The sequence below is a fragment of the Papio anubis genome, chromosome 8 (assembly GCF_008728515.1).
Source record: "Papio anubis isolate 15944 chromosome 8, Panubis1.0, whole genome shotgun sequence".
NCBI classification, from domain to species: Eukaryota; Metazoa; Chordata; class Mammalia; order Primates; family Cercopithecidae; genus Papio; species Papio anubis.
Window position 1 is genome coordinate 41,383,008 of NC_044983.1, and position 15,559 is coordinate 41,398,566.

General features: G+C 41.3%; 1 protein-coding gene across 4 annotated transcripts in view; it reads left to right on the forward strand.

The window, feature by feature from the left end:
• HOOK3 (hook microtubule tethering protein 3) overlaps positions 1 to 15,559 on the forward strand; it is a 126,435-nt gene that overhangs the window by 68,360 nt on the left and 42,516 nt on the right. For 3 of the 4 annotated variants that reach the window (XM_031669529.1, XM_031669528.1, XM_031669530.1), the window contains exons 9-13: positions 2,648 to 2,811; positions 4,824 to 4,964; positions 6,371 to 6,572; positions 11,949 to 12,059; positions 13,082 to 13,169. In XM_031669529.1, the coding sequence (XP_031525389.1) occupies positions 2,648 to 2,811; positions 4,824 to 4,964; positions 6,371 to 6,572; positions 11,949 to 12,059; positions 13,082 to 13,169 (706 nt within the window). The remainder of the gene's footprint in view (positions 1 to 2,647; positions 2,812 to 4,823; positions 4,965 to 6,370; positions 6,573 to 11,948; positions 12,060 to 13,081; positions 13,170 to 15,559) is intronic. The other variant, XM_031669531.1, reaches the window with a different exon arrangement.

Here is a 15,559-nt window from a genome sequence, read left to right on the forward strand (position 1 = left end):
GCCCCTTTGCTTTGTTATTTTCTTAAATAATCATGTTTATGTTTCGTTTTGTTTTTTGAGACAGGGTCTCACTCTGTCACCCATGCTGGAGTGCAGTGGTGCAATCTTGGCTCACTGCAACCTCCGCCTCCTGGGCTAAAGCAATCTTCCCACCACAGCCTCCTGAGTAGCAGGGATTACAAGTGCACACCATGACGCCCAGCTAATTTTTTTATGTTTTGTACAGTTGGGGTTTCGCCATATTGCCCAGGCTGGTCTTGAACTCCTGAGCTCCAGTGATCTGCTCACCTCCATCTCCCAAGGTGCTGGGATTACAAGTGTGAACCACCACGTCTGGCTCATCATTTTGTTTTTTGAGACAGGGTCATGCTCTGTCTGTCATTTAGGGTGAAGTGCAGTGGCATGATCACAGCTTGGTGCAATCAACTTCTTGGGCTCAAGTGATCCTCCCACCTTAGCCTTCCAAATAGCTGGGGCCACAGGCACGTACCACCAGGCTTGGCTAAATTTTTGTGGGTTTTTTTTGTTTTTTTTTTTTGGTGGGAATGGGATCTTGTTATGCTACCAGGCTGGTCTCAAACTCCTGGCCCCAAGCAGTCGTACCACCTTGGCCTCCCAAAGTGCTTGGATTGTAGGCATGAGCCACTGTACCTGCCCTGTTTTGTTTTGTTTTGTTTTGTTTTGTTTTGTTTTTGAAACAGAGTCTTGCTCTGTCGTCCAGGATGGAGTGCAGTGGTGTGATCACGGCTCACTGCAGCCTCGACCTCTTGGACTCGAGCAATCCTCCTGCCTCAACCTCCCAAGTAGTGGGGACCACAGGCATTCACCACCACACCCAGCTAATTTTTTATTTTTTGTGGAGACAGGGTCTCACTGTGTTGCCCAGGCTGTTCTCCAACTCCTAGCTCAAGTAATTCTCCTCCCTCGGTCTCCCAAAGTACAAGGATTACAGGCATGAGCCACCATGCCAGCCATGTTTATGTTTTGAAAATTAGATTCTTTTTGTCTGTTGTTTGTGTGTAAAATGGAGTTCTGCTATATATATTGACTTTTTTTGGTCTGACTTCTTTTTTTATGGTGTTTTTTTTTTTTTTTTTTTTTTTTTTTTTTTTTTTTTTTTTTTTTTTGAGACTAAGTCTTGCTCTTGTCCCCTAGGCTGGAGTGCAATGGCAAGATCTTAGCTCGCTGCAACCTCTGCTTCCCAGGTTCAAGCGATTCTCTTGCCTCAGCCTCCTGAGTAGCTGGGATTACAGGCATTTGCCACCATGCCCGGCTAATTTTTGTATTTTTAGCAGAGATGGGGTTTCACCATGTTGGCCAGGCTGGTCTCGAACTCCTGACCTCAGGTGGTTCACCCACCTCGGCCTCCCAAAGTACTGGGATTACAGGCGTGAGCCACGGTGCCCGGCCTTTTGTCTGACTTCTTACATTATTTTGAGATTCATCTATATTGTAGCTGTAAATTGTTAATTATTTTTTATTGCTGAGTAGTTTTCTTTTATAGAGGTTGAGTATTCCATATCTGAAATTCGTGATATTTTTGGATTTGGGGATATTTGCATTATATACTTACTGGTTGAGTGTCCTAAATCCAAAAATCCAAAAGCTGAAATGGCTCGAATGAGCACTTCTTTTGAGTATCATGTAGGTGCTCAGAAACATTCAGATTTTGAAGCATTTCTCAGTTTGGATTTTTAGATTTGGGATGTTCAACCTATATGATATACTGCAAATCATTCAGTCATTTGCTTGTTGGCAGATGTTTGGGTTGTTTCCAGTTTTCCTCCATCACAAATGAAGCTGCTATGAACTTTCTTCCTAAGTCTTCGTGTGGGCATATGCTTTTATTTCTCTTGAGTAAATACCTAGGAGTAGGATGGCTAAATCAGTCATGTGGTCGTTGCATGTTTAATTATTTAAGAAACTGCTAAACTATTTTCCGAAGTGTTTGAAACATGTTATATTCTCACCACAAGTTTCTTTGCCAACATTTGGTACAGTCAGTCTTTTTAATTTTGTTTATTCTAGTGGGAGTGTAGTTATATAATATTGTGATTTTAATTTGCATTTCCTTGATAGCTAATGATTATTTATTAGTGTGCTTATTTGCCATCTCTGTATCTTGTCTGGTGAGGTGTTTTTTCAAATATGAAGTAGGAATGAATTGTCACTCTTATATCTTGCTCTGCACGTGCAGTATTCCAAAATGATGTAAATGTTTTAAGTGGAGATTGATTGTACTTCTTTAAAAATAGGCTTTAATGGCCGGTGTGGTGGTTCACGCCTGTAATCCCAGCACTTTGGGAGGCCGAGGCAGGCGGATCATGAGGTCAGAAGATCAAGACCATTCTGGCTAACACGGTGAAACCATGTCTTTACTAAAAACACAAAAAGTTAGCCAGGCATGGTGGTGGGCACCTGTAGTCCCAGCTACTCGGAAGGCTGAGGCAGGAAAATGACATGAACCTGGGAGGCGGAGCTTGCAGTGAACCGGGATCATGCCACTGCACTCCAGCCTGAGTGACAGCGAGACTCCACCTCAAAAAATATATATATAGGCTTTAATTTGTAATGGTAATTCACAAGTGATTGAGCTGATGCCAGTGTAATTAGAAGAAATAACTGCCATCGTCCTGTATTCCAACAGGTTGCAGCATTGCAGGAAGAGAAAAGTAGTTTGTTGGCAGAGAATCAGGTATTAATGGAAAGACTCAATCAATCTGATTCTATAGAAGACCCTAACAGTCCAGCAGGAAGAAGGCATTTGCAGCTCCAGACTCAATTAGAACAGCTCCAAGAAGAAACATTCAGGTAAAAGACAACTCATTAAAATCTAATTTTTAAAAATTTGTTAGCTGTCATTTAAAGTTAAGAATATATTGGCCAGGCACATTGGCCCATGCCTGGAATCCCAGCACTTTGGGAGGCTGAGGCAGGCTGATTGCTTGAGTTCAGGGATTCAAAATCACCCTGGCTAACATGATGAAACCCCGTCTCTACTAAAAATACAAAAATTAGCCAGGCATGATGGCGGGTGCCTGTAATCCCAGCTACTCGGGAGGCTTGACATGAGAATTGCATGAACTGGGGGTGTGGAGATTTCAGTGAGCCGAGATCGTGCCATTGCACCCCAGCCTGGGTAACAGAACGAGACTGTCTCAAAAAAAAAAAAAAAAAGATTATAATGTTAGGACTTCTGGGAAACTGTAGACCATTGAGGCTCCATAATGAACAACTTCTCAGAATCTCCTCATACAACATGAAACTACTTCACATCTAGGAAATGTTCTATCAGAGCGCCACCTTCCTTATTACTTGAAGACAGAATGCCAGAATAACTGAGTGACAGGAAGAAATCAGACACCAGCCCTCCACCCCACACCTGCCCCTTGGGGAAACAAAGGTGACTGAGGAAACTTTCAAGAAAGACTGAGGAAGAACATTTGTGAAGCGGCCTGCAGGCGAGTTGGCATGATCACCAGAAAGATTAAATTTCACTGAAAATCTGAAATGACTTTTGTTTGGAAAAGTAATGGTCAGAGTAGACCATAAACCACAGATTAGGGGTTTCAAAATAAGCACATCTTCGGGAAGAGCCAGATGCCATGAAAAGTTGCAGGCAGGGATTTTTAAAAGACAGATGGATTTATAGACTTATAGAAATCTATATATATGTGTGTGTGTGTATGTGTGTGTTTATAGAAATAGGCTTATTTAAAGGGGTGAGCTGATTTAAAAGGACAGGCAAGATTTAAAGGAACAGTATTTCAGACATATTCTGTGGGAAGAAAAGTCCAAAAGAAAGGAAGAAGGGCCCTTTGACCTTTGGGTGGTGAAAGGAAAAAGAAGAAAAAGGAAAATATGTTCTGCAAGATAAGACAGAAGCACAAAATTGAAAGACTTATTAAGAGTATGAAGAAAATACTTTGTTACGGTTTACTAAAAAGTGCATCATGACTTGTTTCTTACCTAGCCATAGATTTCTAGTGTTAAAACAGAGAAATTAAACATCAATTAGATTTTTACTTTACTGAGTAACTGAGTATGGTAACATAACTACTATTCTCGTTATTCCTTAGTGAAATGTTTCTGGATTTTTTTTTTCTTTCACCTTAACAGGAAAAAGTAATAAACTTTTCTTAGGCTCCTTAGAAACCTTAGAAACAGTCCATTCCCTTTGGTCCACATCAGTAGTTCAAAGAATGGTCGAGGCTCCTGGAGGTCCTCTGAGACCATTTTGAAGAATCTGCAAGACCCTCTGTTTTCCAACTATGTGTCTGCAAGGCTAGATTTTCTTCATATACTTTAGCCAAAAACAACATGTCACCAACAGATGAGTGTAGAAACAAATATGAGAACCCAACTGTCTTCTATTAAAACAGATAATAGAATCACAAAAATGTAAAACAGTGCCACTCTTCTCACTTTTTTGTTTTAGAAAATAGTTATTTTTCGTAAACAGTATGTTGTTTTTATTAACATAATGGGTTTATTACTGTAAGCCACTGTGCCAGACCATATGTGTTAATTTTATAATTTTAAAAGCCCTTAAATAAATTGTATCTGCAGTTCTGAAAAGCATTGCATGTTGTCTTGCCTTCTGGTAGGGAAATAGTAACCAGTTGTCACCGTTCCCAAGACTTGGGACAGTGGAGTCCATTTTTATGACAGTTAATATTTGAGAATGCAGCTTGTGGCCACTAACATGGGAGACATATTCAAGAAGGCTTTATTCTCATGCTTTATATTTTTCTTTTACTGTTCTAAGGAGAATGAGGAGGCAGTAAATAGTGCTTTCTTGATCTATTATGTATTGGTTACAGACTAGAAGCAGCCAAAGATGATTATCGAATACGCTGTGAAGAGTTAGAAAAGGAGATCTCTGAACTTCGGCAACAGAATGATGAACTGACCACTTTGGCAGATGAAGCTCAGTCTCTGAAAGATGAGATCGACGTGCTGAGGTAAAAACCTCACCTTCACCTTCACTGCCCAGCAGAGTTTGGCTCTAGTGTTAGAAACTCTAGGGTTTCTGAGCATCTAGCAAGCTTAAGAGCCAGGCTACCTGGGCTGAGATCCCAGGTCTACTGCTTATGCAACCTCTGTATGGCCGTTTGCTCATCTGCAAAATGGAAACTACACACGCCTACCTCAGGTTTATATGAGGAATTGAGTGAATTTATATTTGTAAACACTTGCAACAGTGTCTGGCAATTAAGTGATACACAAGTGTTTGTAAAATAGAAATTCTGACTATCACTTCTTACTTGTACAGCTCTGGAACTGTTCTCTCGCCACGCCCGCAAGGCCTCATTTTCTTGCTGGGCCTTGTTGTTATCCCTTCAGTTCTCTCATGAGGTGCCTCACTCCCTGCCACCTCATTTTTTCACCCCTCTTCTTGTACAGTCTCCTATCCTCTGTTGATTATCTCAACCATCTGCATTTTCTACTTTTGCTCTTTGAATACTGAGAACAGGGGAAATGCGTAATTGATAGTTTTGTGCTGCTGCCAGTCGGTGGCTTCCTTCTGAGCTGGGTTCTTCCCAATGACCCGCCCTCCCCCTGCTCATTGTCTCACTCACAGCCATTCCGATTCTTCAGGATTCTACTCCCCTGGCTGCCCTCCCCCCACACCTCCCATGGCTTAGTCTCAATAGATGACCTTGTCTCCTATAGCAGGGAAGAAAGAGGCCATGAACTGCTGGACTCTCCCTGTCTTTTGTCTCCTGCACCTCTAAACTTCACTGGGTTCCCATCCACCCTTTCTTTAGAGAGTGTAGACCTGTTATTCTTCCTCCTGTTCAGGGCTAATTCCTTCTTCAGTGCTCTGGACCTCCACCTTTCTGGCCTACACAGGGACTGTGTTACATCAATCCTCATTTCTTTTGCCTTTTGGATCTCTCTCCTTTGTACACATACATGCACATGCACATTTAGGTCTCTTTAATCTTAAAAAGAGAGGGAGTTATTACTCTCTCCTTCCCACCAGAACCAAACTTAGATTACATAAGGTAAAACTGACGTTCTCTCCTCGACCCTACTATCTGCCCACACTGCCCCACTGAAGCTGCTATTCCGGGCGTCACTGATAATTGCCAGATTATTTGGACACTGTTAAACTTACTTTTCTTTTGTGCCACATGTGACTCTGCTGGCTGCCCTCTCCTGCTTGGTTTCTTAAATTATTATTCTCCATTAAACATGTAATTGTAACTTAGGTCATATATTTTAACCTGTGCAGAAAATTAACCTGGAATCACTTTTGTCTTATTTCATTAGATGTGTGTTTCCTGGCAATCCTTCTTAATACTGAAACAACTTTACAAGTGTGGATGTGTTTCTGATTTTTTAATTTCCCATCTAATTCTAGACATTCTTCTGATAAAGTGTCTAAACTAGAAGGTCAAGTAGAATCTTATAAAAAGAAGCTAGAAGACCTTGGTGATTTAAGGCGGCAGGTTAAACTCTTAGAAGAGAAGAATACCGTGTATATGCAGAACACTGTCAGTCTAGAGGAAGAGTTAAGAAAGGCCAACGCAGCGCGAAGTCAACTTGAAACCTACAAGAGACAGGTAAAAGAAACACAGCATCTTGATGATGGTTTCAGGCAAGCTCTCAGTTATAGCATGTAGCTTACCAAAATTACTGACTTGTTTTCATGGTATTCTATTTTTTATCTTTTCTTTATTGTATTTATTTTTTTAGGAGACTAAGTCTCACTCTGTCACCCAGCCTGGAGTGCAGTGGCATGATCTTAGCTCACTGCAACCTCCACCTCCCAGGTTCAAGCAATTCTTCTGCCTCAGCCTCCCGAGTAGCTGGGACTACAGACGCATGCCGCCATACCTGGCTAATTTTTTGTATTTTGGTAGAGACGGGGTTTCACTGTGTTGCCCAGGCTGGTCTTGAACTCCTGAGCTCAAGTGATCCACCAGCCTCGGCCTTCCAAAGTGCTAGGATTACAGGTGTGAGCCACTGTGAGCCACCATGCATGGCCTATTGTATTTATTTATATTTATCTTGTATTTAAAGAGCTTTAAACTCTCCATAGCAGGTACTTTTATTTTTATTTACTTATTTTTATTTATTTATTTATTATGTAATACTTAAGAAATACACAAATGTAAAAGCATAGTTCAGTAAATATTCATGCTTCAATAAAACATTCTCTCCCCCTCCTCATTACAGGCAGCCTCCATGCTGCAGCTTTCATTCCCATTTGTCTCTCTATACTTTTGCTACATATATATATTTATCCCTAAAAAGTTATAGCATTTTGACATGTTCCAAAACTTTATATAAATTTTTTTTCTTTTGCTCAGTGAGATTTGTTTATCGCAATAGGTATAGCTTTATAACATTCATTTCCACTGCTGTGTAGTATTTCAGTTAGTCTCTGTACCAAAATTTACCCATTTTCCTGTTAAGAGTCCTACAGGATGTTTCAGCTTTTTTTCCTGTATTAAAAGAAATGCCATATAAATAGTATTGTACAGGTCCTCTACTATACATGTGTGAAGGTTTTACAACTTGATGGAATTTCTGTCTAAGAGTATCGTCAATATAGTTAGATATTAGCAGATTGTTCCTTAAAGTTATTGTGTTACCAACAAGCAGTTTATATTACTGTTGCTTCACATCATCACCAACACACAGTATTGGCAAACTTTAAATTTTGCTGGCCTGGCACAGTGTCTCACTCCTGTAATCTCAACACTTTGGGAGGCTGAGGCAGGAGGATGGCTTGAGCCCAGGAGTTCCAGACCAGCCTGGGAAACATAGCAAGACCCCATCTCTAAAAATAACTTTAAGTTAGCTGGGTATGGTGGCATGAACCTGTGGTACCAGCTACTTGGGAGGCTGAGGTTGAAGGATCGCTTGAGCCCGGGCCTCAGAGGCTACAGTGAGCTATGATTGCACCACTGCACTCCAGCTTTGCTTTTGTGCTGCATGTGACTCTGCTGGCAACATGGGACATGTAAGACCTTGTCTTGAGAAAAGAAAAAATAAGTAAAATTTGCCAATTACATAGGTATAAAATGGTGTCTCCTTTTAATTATACTTCGTGTTACTCTGATTACAAATATATTGACTGACCATATTTCTTTTGTAAATTTCCTATTTTTATCTTTTACCCATTTAAAAGATTGAATCATTTACTGATTTTTAAAGGTTGTTTATATGTTCTAGATATTCTTTATCACTTGCATATATTTTTACTTAATCTCCTATAGGTCTATGACTTGGCCTTTTACTTTTTTGAGGTTGATAATTTCAGCATAATGAACTTCAAGTACTTTTATGATTTGTACTTTTTATATTTTAAGAAATTATTTCCTACATAAGTTTATAGTCTAATCTTCTCTATTTTCTTTACAAAGATTTAAAGTTTGTTTTGCACATTTAGGTATTTAATTCACTTGGAATTAATTTGTAGGGTGTGAAGTAGGGATCCCTTTGAGACTCTTTTTGTCTGTGTGGATAAGCAGTCAGCCTACCACCATTTATTTAATAGTCCTTTCTTCCACAATGACCTGCAATTCTATCTTGTATATCTAAAGTATCCATGTTGTTTATGGGTTGTTTCTGGACACTTTCTTCTGTTCCCTTGGTATATTTATCTGTTCCTACACCAATATCACACTCAAGTTTTACAGATTTTTAGCAATTTTGATAGGTGGTAGTGCAGACTCTCATATTTTGTCCTTTTTCAGAAGTCTGTTCTCAGCCCTTTGCTTTCCCTTTAAACTCCAAACTCATGGGAATTGGAATTACTTCGACTCTCTTGATCAATTTGGGGAGAGTTGTTCCTGTCTGAACATGAGACCTTTCCGTGGTCTTACATGTCTTTGGGTTAAGTTTATTAATGTTCTTCTAAAGATTTTGTGCATATTTCATTGTAGTTACTGTTAGGTGCTTTGTGTTTTGGGTTGTTTTTTGAATGCAGTTAGATAGAGATACCATTTTCACTTTATTACTAATTTATATGAATGAAATTAACTTTTATATGTTGATTCTGCAACCTTGCCAAATTCTCATATTACTTCTGATAATGTCTGTAGATTCTCTTGTCAGAAGGGATATAGTAAAGAAATAAAAGGAATTTATGTCTTTTTTTTTTTTTTTTTTTTTTTTCTGAGACAGGGTTTCACTCTGTCACCCAGGCTAGAGTGCAGTAGTGCAGCCATGGTTCACTGCAACCTCGACCTCCCCAGGCTCGGGTGATCCTCCCATCTCAGCTTCCCAAGTAGCTAGGACCACAAGTGTGTGCCACCACACTCAGCTAATTTTGTAATTTTTGTAGAGATGGGGTTTCATCATGTTGCCCAGGCTGGTCTTAAATACCCGGGCTCAAGACATCCTCCTGTCTCGGCCTCCCAAAGGGCTGGGATTATAGGTGTGAGCCACTGCACCCAGCCCAATTTCTCCCTTTCTATTCCATATCCTTTTTTTTCTTCTTAATCAGCATACCCAGATTTCAGTACAACTTGGAGGGAAAAACAATAATGGTGGGAAAGCATTCCTTGTTGATTACATACAGAATGTTTTATTTTGCCAGTGTATTACAAAGTTTGCTATATGTTTTTTGTTTGTTTGTTTTCGTCTGTTTGTTTGTTTTTGGTTTTTTGTTTTGTTTTGTTTTGAGACAGAGTCTCACTCTGTCGTCCAGGCTGGAGTGCAGTGGCACAATCTCTGCTTATTGCAACCTCCACCTCCCACATTCAAGTGATTCTCCTGCCTCAGCCTCCTGAGCAGCTGGGATTACAGGCGCCCACCACCGTGCCTGGCTAATTTTTGTGTATTTTTAGTAGATGCGGGGTGTCACTATGTTGGCCAGGCTGGTCTCGAACTCCTGACTTCCGGTGATCCACCTGCCTTGGCCTTCCAAAGTGCTGGGATTACAGGCATGAGCCACCGTGACCGGCCACTTCATTTTTTAAATGATAATATTTTGTCTACAAGCCTTCTTTGTGTGCTTTTTCAAATCTCCCTGGTTATTTTTGATGATCTCTTACTCCTTTTTGTTTTTTATTTTATTTTTATTTATTTATTTATTTATTTTGAGGCAGAGTCTGGCTCTGTAGCCCAGGTTGGAGTGCAGTGGTGCAATCTCAGCTCACTACAACCTCCACCTCCCGGGTTCAAGCAATTCTCCTGCCACACTCTCCCGAGTAGCTGGGATTACAGAAGTGCATCACCAAGCCCGGCTGAATTTTTATATTTTAGTAGATACAGGGTTTCACCATGTTGCCGCCAGGGTGATCTCAAACTCCTGAGCTCAGGCAATCTGCCTGCCTCAGCCACCCAAAGTGCTAGGCTTACAGGTGTGAGCTGCCGTGCCTGGCCTCCTACTGCTTTTAAAATTTAGATTTTTCTCTTTTTTTTTTTTTTTTTGAGACGGAGTCTCGCTCTGTCGCCCAGGCTGGAGTGCAGTGGCCAGATCTCAGCTCACTACAAGCTCCGCCTCCCGGGTTTACGCCATTCTCCTGCCTCAGCCTCCCGAGTAGCTGGGACTACAGGCGCCCGCCACCTCGCCCGGCTGGTTTTTTGTACTTTTTAGTAGAGACGGGGTTTCACCGGGTTAGCCAGGATGGTCTCGATCTCCTGACCTTGTGATCCACCCGTCTCGGCCTCCCAAAGTGCTGGGATTACAGGCTTGAGCCACCGCGCCCGGCCTCTTTTTTTTTTAAGTATGTGTATTTTGTATCTGATAATTCCAATCTGAAATCCTTAGAGATCTTATTCTATTATTTTTTGGTTGTTATTGCTGTTAATGTTTTCCACAGAGTCTTGTTCATTGTGACATATTTCTTTATGGCCTTTATAATTTTGGATTTTGCTCTTTCATTAGCTCATCTTTACCTTGGGGAATCCTGAGGCTCATGGGTTGAGGTTTTGTTTCTGTGGTCAATATGTGTGTTTGTTTATGGCAGATTTTCCACAGCATTACCAACTAATACTCCTCTAATTGCTTGGCTTAGGTTTTCCCAGACAATGCAAGTAGTAAAAATTCAAACACAAGTCCACGTATTATTAACAGGCTGTGATTACAAACTTCCAAGTTACCCTTTTTTCTTTCATTCTTACTTTTTTTTTAAGATAGGATCTCACTCTGTTTCCTAGGCTGGAGTGCAATGGTATGGTCATAGCTCACTGCAATCTTGAACTCCTGGGCTCAAGTGATCGTCCCACCTCAGCCTCCTGAGGAACTAAGACATGTGCTGCCACACCCAGCTAATTTTTAAATTATAGAGATGGGGTCTCACTATGTTGCCTTGTCTGGTCTCAAATTTTGGGTTCAAGCCGTCCTCCCGCCTCAGCTTCCCAAAGTACTGGGATTACAGGTGTGAGCCACTGCACTTAACCCCCAAGTTATGCTTTTTTAATCCCAAAGCACTCAGTTTATTTTTCCAGCTGATGAAATTTTTTTTTTCCTAATGCACCTATTTGCTGATTTTTTACCTTTTAGAGCCCAGGGTGGTTTAACAACCACTCATCTCCTTTTAAAGCTCTAGGTTCCTATTGACACCTCATGGTACCCAGAGCATCTGCATGAACTTCTCATTCTGGTTTTAACCTCTGAGGATTTCCCTTATTTTCTTGTAAGCTTAGCTATGCAATTGGAATCCCCCTGCCCCACTCCAGCATTTATTTTGTTTTATACAAAAAGAATTTCAGACTACCCAGTTATCTCTATTGCTGGAAATGAAAATCCTATAGATTCTTGTATGATTTTGAACATTGTTACACTGGATGATTCTGGTTGGGAACCCATTGTAACTGGGCAGGTTTTTATTCCTAGTTCTCTCCACTGTGTTAGACTGCTGGATCATATGCATTTGAGTACTGGTGGGAGAGGGTTTGGTTTTCTTAAACCTATAGAAGAAAATAGTGGTAATTTCTAATGTTTCAGATTATGTATAAGTAATGGTATCTTTCTGTATCAGGTAGTAGAACTACAAAATAGATTATCCGAAGAATCAAAGAAAGCAGATAAACTAGATTTTGAATATAAGCGGCTAAAAGAAAAAGTTGACAGTCTTCAAAAAGAAAAGGATGTGAGTATATGTATTAGGCATTTTGGTTTTGAGCGCTGCTAAAATTAAGGCATTTATGTTTAATTCATGTTTGGCCACATTAATTTATTTATGAATTTAAAAATTAGAAATCCTGTTTATTTTTAAGCTATAGGAGAATTCCATTTGTGTTTCAGAAATAAGGCAAAAAAGTCTAAAGAATATTTTTATAATACTTCATTCAGATTTATTTTTTATATAGTTATCTTTTCTACCACTGTTGTCTCCTTTACATTGTTCTGCTCATGACTTTCTATAAGTTTGTGTAGCTTTCTTGTTTTCTGTATGATTAATAGAGGACTTTTTGTTGTTCAGCATATTTCAAATCTTTTAAAAATATTTCTACTTTTTCATGATTTATGAATATTTATTGTCTTTGTTCTTCAATGTTTTATGTCTAGCGAAAAAAATGTTAAGAAATTAGTGGCCGGGTGCGGTGGCTCAAGCCTGTAATCCCAGCACTTTGGGAGGCCGAGACGGGCGGATCACAAGGTCAGGAGATCGAGACCATCCTGGCTAATACGGTGAAACCCCGTCTCTACTAAAAAAATACAAAAAAAACTAGCCGGGCGAGGTGGCAGGCGCCTGTAGTCCCAGCTACTCGGGAGGCTGAGGCAGGAGAATGGCGTGAACCCGGGAGGCGGAGCTTGCAGTGAGCCGAGATCCCGCCACTGCACTCCAGCCTGGGCGACAGAGCGAGACTCCGTCTCAAAAAAAAAAAAAAAGAAAGAAATTAGTTACTAATTGTTAAAGAAAGATGGAGTAGACAGTTTTGTTTAACTGTGGATAGCATATTGCCTTGCACATAGTAGATATCCAGTATTGTTAAATGGGAAAAATTGTTTTAATCTTTTCTTCCTTCTATGATCTTTCCATAGAAAAGCAAAAGGTAAAACATGTTCATGTTCACTATTGTTTATCATTCTATTAGGTAAGACAAAGGCCTCTGGTGAATAAGTTCTTAAAACGTGAAGCTAACCCTTCATGTTTTTGTGTCTCTCCAGAGACTGAGAACAGAAAGGGATTCTCTGAAGGAAACCATTGAAGAGCTTCGTTGTGTACAAGCTCAAGAAGGGCAGCTCACAACTCAAGGTAAAAACGTTTTGGGAGCACAAACCAGATGATTTCTTTCTTTTATTTTTTTCTTTTCTGTCTTTTTTTTTGAAATGGAGTTTCACTCTTATTGCCCAGGCTGGAGTGCAATGGCACAGTCTCCGCTCGCTGTAACCTCTGCTTCCCGGATTCAAGCGGTTCTCCTGCCTCAGCCTTCCAAAAGTTGGGATTACAGGCACACCACCACGCCCGGCTAATTTTTGTATTTTTAGTAGAGACAGGGTTTCACCATGTTGGCCAGGCTGATCTGGAACTCCTGACCTCAGGTGATCCACCCGCCTTGGCTCCCAAAGTGCTGGGATTACAGGCGTGAGCCACCACGCCCAGCCAGATGATTTATTTCTAATAGTATAAATAAAACTATTTGGTTCACTTGAACATGATTGTACCAATAGATAAAAATGAAACATTGGGCCCACTTGCGCTCCTCTTCGCAAAGCCCAGGCTCCAGCGATTGCCTTTTCTTATTGGTCCAAATGGTGGTCTGAACCCTCAGTCACTGAGCCAATTGCCAAATCAGTCACACCCGCTTTTTTCAGAGGAATGCGTAAAAGGTGGAGAGGAATCTGAAAAGCAGTTGGTTCGTCTTAGAAAATGGCCAACCCAGACAGTCTGTGTGGCTCCCTTCCATTCTGAGAGTACTGTGTCCCCTTATTTTTGACCTCTAAGCCTTGCGTAAAACAGGCACCCTAAGGAATCGCCCAGCAGTCCAGCTGTCCGTGTGGATGCCGAGTCCCTCCCAAATTGCAGGGCCTGGCTACTGATTGGCCATGAAAGGCCTCCTAGGCCCTCACTGGAGGATCTGAACGCCCCTCCTTGGCGTAGCGACTGGAAGGGGTGGCTCTGGCGAGGACAAGCAGCGGCCTGGGGAGAGTCGGTCACGGGTGGGGCGCACATAAGAGTGGGAACCTGGGAGACCGGGCTCTTGGGGGGTTGCGGGGAAGAGAGAGCCCACATGTTTCGTAACAATGAAGACACCACCAACCCCTCAGCGCCGCCGGGCTGGGACACGTGCCTGACCTGTGTTCCCTTAATGAGGATTCTGTGCTGTTAGGGATTATTTTTATTGCAGCCCTTGACATTTCCGTACTTCATTTCTCAGTCAGCATTGATTAAAACTCCCGGCCTAGTCTCTTGCCGTGGACTCATTCATCCCACAATTATTTAGCGCCTGCTGTTTGCCAGGCACTGTATGTATTAGAGCTGGAGATACAAAAATAAATTAGGCAATTGTGGTACAAGATGATAAGTGCTATAATTGAAACGTGTGCAAGGGCTGGTAGTGACATAAAGGATTTTCCTTGTGGATAGGTTTACCCAGAAAGGCTTCCCAAAGACATAGGATGAGTCAAGAATGAATGATAGGGCTTTAACAGGCCCATGAAAAAAAGTGGACATTGACTTCTACAGCTTTTGAATTAGACGATGCTGCCGTGCTAATTTCTCCAAAGGAGAAACAAAAGTAGTGTAATAGAGGTATTCTTAATACTTCCCTTAAGATAGATACATATTTTGAGACGGAGTCTCACTCTGTTGCCAGGCTGGAGTGCAGTGGCGAGATCTTGGCTCCCAGGTTCAAGCAATTATCCTGCCACAGCCTCCCTAGTAGCTGGGACTACAGGGGTGTGCCACCACGCCCGGCTAATTTTTTGTATTTTTAGTAGAGACAGGGTTTCACCGTGTTAGCCAGGATGGCCTCAAATCTCCTGACTGTGTGATCCGCCCACCTCAGCCTCCCAAAGTTCTGAGATTACAGGTGTGAGCCACCGCGCCTGGCCAAGATGTAGATGTAGATGTAGATATAGATGTGTGTGTATATATGTGGATGTGTATATATATATATATTTTAATCCAAGTGCCATAAAAAATGTTTTAAATCTAATTCCTACTTTGTTGTAAATTGCTTTGGGCAGACAATTTAAGCTTAGATCCAGCAATGCTATTCAGGTTAGGGGCTGTCAGTGTTTTGTAGAAAAGGGCAAATTTAGGCCGGGCATGATGGTGACACCTGTAATCCCAACCCTTGGGGAGGCTGAGGTGGACAGAGGGCTTGAGCTCACAAGTTCAAGAGCAGCCTGGGCAACATAGCAAGACACCCCCCCACAAAAAAAAATTTAAAAATTAGCTGATCATGGTGGCATGTGCCTGTGGGCCCAACTACTCAGGAGACTAAGGCAGGAGGATCACTTGAGCCTGGGAGGCAGAGGCTCCAGTGAGCTGAGGTCACTCCAGTGAGCTGAGGTTGCGCCACTGCATTCCAGCCTGGGCAACAAAAAAAAAAGAAAAAGAAAAGGGCCAATTTAGTAATAGGATAATTTGGCAAGGATGACAGAAACAAAGACTTAATTGCAACTTGAGTTTTTTAAACC